Raw genomic sequence first — 5,902 nt, forward strand, 5'->3', positions numbered from 1 at the left:
CATAGACCATTCTTGTAATTTACTCTTTAGCTAAATTAAAAAAAAAAAAAATAGAAGTCAAGATTATTGGTTTATGAAAGTCAAACTTAAACCAACTAAAAAAATCATACATATATAGCCAAGGGACCATATGGACTTTATACTTTCACCATTAAATGATCTTAAAGCTTCTTCAACTAAGCTAATAGATACCTATTAGACCTTAACCACCAATCTTTTTTTAAAAACAAATCAAACTATTTCCTATTCACTTAATGATATTTAATAAATAGATAGATGGTAACGTATAAAATAATATAAGTTCAAATCTTTTTTTTTTTCTTTTATAGTTTAAAAGAAATATTCTATATATGCACCTCAAAACATACATGGGTGATACATATTTTAGTTATGCATGTTTTTCAGTAATTGAACTCGAAATCTTTGAAATTTATGCCTAAATATCTTTACATGAACGAATTATTGACCAAGAAACAAATAGAGATGATGTATGTATATCGGTATATATATGCACCTCAAAACATACATGGGTGATACATATTTAAATTTTGCATGTTTTAATTTGAGTAATTTGAACTCAAAATCTTTGAAATTTATGCGAAATATCTTTACATGAACAAATTATTGACCAAAGAACCAAATAAAACGGGATGGATCTGCCATTGAATTAGCATGAATCACTTTCTATATATATTGAATTAGCAATTGCTTACAAAACAACGAAGGTGACGTTCATACACGATTATATCCCCTAAATTTACGTTTTCAAGAAATGTAAAATATAATGTGATATTGACAACTTATAATAAGATATAAATTTAAATGATAAATTCTTCTTTTATCTTCCAACGAACTTTATCATCTGGAGTAGATTATTATTTTATTTTATTTTCTTGAATATGGATCGAGAAAATCTCATCATGACATGGATATGACGTCGATCTTAATCTTATTCATTTTCTATTTTTTTTTTCTTATAATTTTGTTATAATTTTTAAAACAAAATATAAGATCTTTTTTCAAATTATATAAATTTTATTATAAGGTATATATATTTCAATTTATAATCCTAAAACTGGATCAAAACAGAAGAATAAATAAGATGGAAGTTGCTCCATAATCCTCTCACATTTCCAGCTTCAAACATTGACTTTTATTTTATTTTGTTTTTCTAAATACTGGAAAAAAAAACGCTAACTAACAATAAAACAATATTAACAATGCAATAAAATATAGACCCATCATCTCCCATGTACAAATTCTTCTTTTGGGAAAATTATAAAATAATTCACATTGTATAATCGTTCGAAAAGGGAATAGAATATAAACGTCAAATCTATTAAAAACTGTAATTAATTTACATATAAAAAGGTGAAACTTTCTATAATAGTAATAAATACATCAAAATTAATCTCATCATAAAAATAATTCGATTGTAGTTGGAACCCCCTTCCCAAACCGAAATTCTAAATCATTTTCTAAAGGCGTTAAGTTCAAATCCAAACTAAAAACCCTTCTACTGTTAACTTTTTTCACGACTGTTGTAGGAGAATCAGACGATGGAAACGACTTGTTTTCATTGGTTGTGTTTGCTCTATGCCTTCTCATATGTCCACCCAAAGCTTGCCCTATAGCGAACTCTAATCCACATATCGAACACTCATGTGTTTTGGGCTTAACAGGAACCAAGTTGGTGCCATGTGTCAACTCACCATCAGTACTGAGTCGAGGCTTCTTGTGACTCGCTCTATGACCACCTAGTGCTTGGAAAGAAGGGAACTGACGATTACATGTCTTGCACTCAAAGACTCGGCTAGGTGAGTTGGTGTCATGATATGACTCGTTGCTTATTGGATTTGAACCCCTTGAAAGCATCATCAAGCAATTAGCCATGTTGCTTATGGCTGTGTCTAACTCAGCTTCGTTGGATCTCTTCATCGGTAGATACACCATTTATTAAGATAGTAAAGATGATCAAGAACAAATATTTCTTGGGGTTTTTAATATAGAATCTTGAAGAACAGGTTTTTTTGATGGAGGGTTTTCTGTGAAAACTAGAATAGAGTTTGTTTATGCGCAAATGGATTGGATATGAATGAAACAAGTGTTGATTGGGTGATTGGGTATTTATAGGTGACAAGTGTTGACTTCTTTAAGTTTGACCGGAGAGTGTGGATGACGAAAGTGACACGTAGTTGCTTGTGGGAAAGATAAGGGATTAAAAGCAGTTGAACACGTACGTACAGGTGAGCCCGATTTGGTTGAAAATTTAAGGGTACTAAAGTGTAAAAAAAGGAGAATCGTGGTGTGAAAGCGAAAATAGTTTAGCCGACTAGCCATCATGGAATGGACCACGTAAGTGTGACTAGAAACGGGTTAGTCGTGGAGCCGCCGAAAATTCAAAAACTCGGATTTTGAAGCCAAAGTAGGACTTGTACGGATTCTAGAAAGAGTCACGGATGAAAAGATCTAGATGTTATTTTTGTATGTTTGTTTATTTATGTAGAAAAAAGTTAAATTTAACAGAATTATCCTCTAGACCTCTCCTTTATCTTTTAAAAGGATTTGAATTTTGTTTTATGAGAAAATAATTATTCTGATGTATAATTTGTTATAAATATTTCAAAATTATGATTTATTCAAATGGATAGTTACTTCAAAGGGTAATGATGTTCATATTTATTCACCGAATTTTTTTTTTATGTTTGATTTTACATATTTTGTTGTGGTCCACAATTTTGCTGTGACCAATGCCAATTAATTGTGCACCACATTAAAATTCTTATTTGTAAAATTTGTTTCTTTTTATGCCACTAAGTTTCGTAGTAGCCATTGCATTGTAAAGTTACTTTTTAAATTTTGCCTGTCATTTCATAACAAGCAGTCAACGATATCAATCAATACATTTACAAAAAGGTGCTAATTTACGGTCTATATTCCCATCATATATAAATCTTTCTAGGTTGTTTGATTTGGTGCCAAGAAATTTATCTTTAGAAGATAATAACATTCTTACCAATACCCTAACTTGAAATATATAATAAAGATAATTTACGATAGTTATGTCAAGCATTTACTAAACTTTATTCATGTGCGTGCCAATGTTGTACATACGTACCTTGTAGAAATTGTCTATATACATAAATCTGCAGTATGGAATTGATCAGCCAATAATAAAAACTGATATAATGGAAAGGGGTCTGGATGTAATCCATCGTACATGGGAAACAACAATCAAAGAGGTATATTAATCTCTCCTATGGTGTCTTAAGATTAGAGGTGCACAAACTGAGAATTAATCCGATAATTTGGTTTGACTTACGTAACTCAAAATCCGATCCAGATCCAGTCCTAATCGGATTTCAAACTGATTTGATATGATTTTGGTTGGGTTTGACTGGATTTGGATCCGATTTTAGCAAATCGGTTTTATCGATCAACCAAATATTGTCAATTGCCTACGTATATGTAAGTCACATAGTGGGAATTCCTGGGCATGATTTTTTAGAGAAACTACACGAATACAACAGTGACTTATATATATTTAACCATCATATTTGACAAGGCTAATTCTGTTGACCTTACCACTATAAATTTCTTTTTGAACGCGCATCATGGAATTTGTTATCATCATTTGTACGAAAATTTGAGAATAGTGTTTGATAAACATATAAAGAAAACTGATGCGTTGTTTATCCAGAGCACTTGCGAAGCCTATATATAATGTTAGATTTCAAGAAAAACAAAAATAAAGCTAGAACGTGTTAGGCCTCAAAAATATGAAATACTTGACAGCATTTGTCACAAAAAATAGACGAAGTACATATTTCCCTGGACATTGAAATAACCTTATGGCATCGAACAATGTGAGTCCATCGATGCATTATCTGAATATTCATAGCCAGTAGCGATGCTTATTGAGTTATTAAATTCTTCTGATGCATCATGCAGCACTATATTTTTAAAATCGTAATTTCTAAGATAAATAGATAAAAAAAAAAAAAAAAAAAAAAAAAAAAAAAAAAAAAAAAAAAATTCAGATGTAACAATTTGATGACATCATAGAACTGAAATAAGTCCTGGGCCGTGGCAATCCAAGAATAGTCCAAATATGCAACGTGTGATGTCATAACTCATAATCTAGAAAGAGAAAATATCAATTTACATTTATTGTCCTTAAAACTTTTTATCATTGTTACTTTTAGCCCCTGAGCCGCACTGTTTAATTGTTGCACGTTATGTATTTAATCACAATATGAAATTTTAGGCAAGAAGAAGTCATATTTTAAGGCATTTGACTGTGCTTTATTATTTGTATCTCACGTAATCAAATAAAAGGAAAACCATATTATTTAAGCAACAAATAGCCGAGTTAAAATAGTCAAACTTGGCTCAAATCCGCATACTGTGTTTTCCAATATAAGTTTTGACAAAATAAGACGACTCTAACATTGAGATTACATCCTATTAAGGTATATCCAACAACACCACTTTTTTCCACCATTTATAAAAGGAAGGGTACTCTTCTCCATCATCCCATAATAATTGTCACCTCCCAATTTAATAGTTTAATAAAAACAACGTTAAATAACAATAAGACATTTCCTTAATCAAAATAATAATAAAAACATAACAAAAATAAGAAACTAGAAATTAAATTAAAGAGCAAATTACACAAATGGTCCTTATGGTTTGGGGTAATTTGTGTGTTTGGTCCCTAATTTATTTTTTTAACTCAAAAAGTCCCTAATGTTTGTTTTTGTTACGCCATTGGTCCCTACTGTTTGTTTTTGTTAAGCGATTGGTCCCTATCTTACCTAAAAATACTATTATTTAAATAGAGAAAAATGATGGGATAGGTAAGGTAAGGTGAGGGGGATGAGGTTGATGGTGTGTTTATTTAAAAAAAAATTAAAAAATCAAGAGCCAAATAAGTTTTTTAAGTAAACAGGGACCAAAAGTGTAACAAAAACAAACAGTAGGGACCTTCTGAGTTAAAAAAATAAGTTAGGGACCAAACACGCAAAATACCCTACACCATAGAGACCATTCGTGTAATTTACTCTAAATTAAATAAAAAAAAAAAACTAGTTTTGGTTTTCGTTGTTATCGTTGGGATTCTTAATGTAATATATATGAATTATGATCCATCAAATTTTGTAGAAGATTGTGGCTATGTATTTCTAAAAGTCTACAAAAATATTTTTTAACGTTTACAAATTGTTCATGCGGATGAAGTGTGTCATGCACATTATACATGCAAGGATGTATTCCATCTTCAAGGTAATGTCATACTTGTATTGTGTTCCACACACTACAAAAGGAAAGTCGAGTACTTTTCTTGTTAGAATATTATTGAATATCGGCGACTGATTGTACATTGATGACTTGATGTCCTTGTCAGACCCGACGACACAAAAGAAAGCATGTCAAATATATACAATCAATGCAACCAAGCATTACCGAGAAACCATGTTCCACTTCATGTGTTAAATACAATTGTCCAACATCAATGTACGCATTTTCCAAAAATATATATTGTTAAAGAGGTCGATGACATATTCACAAAATTTAGACGCAAATTCCCATGTAGTTCTCTCAAGCATCTTCAAATAATCATCCACTGCATCGGATGTGATGTCGTATACCAAATGTAACATCCTAAAAGTTATAAGGTAAATGTTTCATTTTTAATTCAACCATAAACACTGTTTAATCATTTCAATCATTCAAAAATTATATCAGAGTAAAAATAGTTATCAAATTACAAAACTCCCGAAATCGTAAAGTGCGGAAATACGAGTGGATATGATGCGATCAAGCCGAGCCTTTCCCTCTCGAACCGGGAGTACCTGAAAAACATTTTAAACATAAACCGTAAGCACAAAGCTTAGTGAGTTTC

The 5,902-nt window shown here is 30.9% G+C and overlaps 1 protein-coding gene across 1 annotated transcript; it reads right to left on the bottom strand.

The window, feature by feature from the left end:
• Positions 1-1,317: 1,317 nt before the first annotated feature.
• Positions 1,318-2,104, bottom strand: LOC111898131 (zinc finger protein ZAT11). Its single transcript, XM_023894056.2, has one exon. It carries the CDS (start codon positions 1,951-1,953, stop codon positions 1,417-1,419), a length of 537 nt encoding a protein of 178 aa, XP_023749824.1. The 5' UTR covers positions 1,954-2,104; the 3' UTR covers positions 1,318-1,416.
• Positions 2,105-5,902: the final 3,798 nt, after the last annotated feature.

The sequence above is a fragment of the Lactuca sativa genome, chromosome 8 (genome assembly GCF_002870075.4).
Source record: "Lactuca sativa cultivar Salinas chromosome 8, Lsat_Salinas_v11, whole genome shotgun sequence".
NCBI lineage: Eukaryota > Viridiplantae > Streptophyta > Magnoliopsida > Asterales > Asteraceae > Lactuca > Lactuca sativa.

Excerpts from the sequence above, each read along its gene's own strand:
- LOC111898131 (XM_023894056.2), bottom strand. The coding sequence starts at position 1,953 with ATGGTGTATCTACCGATGAAGAGATCCAACGAAGCTGAGTTAGACACA.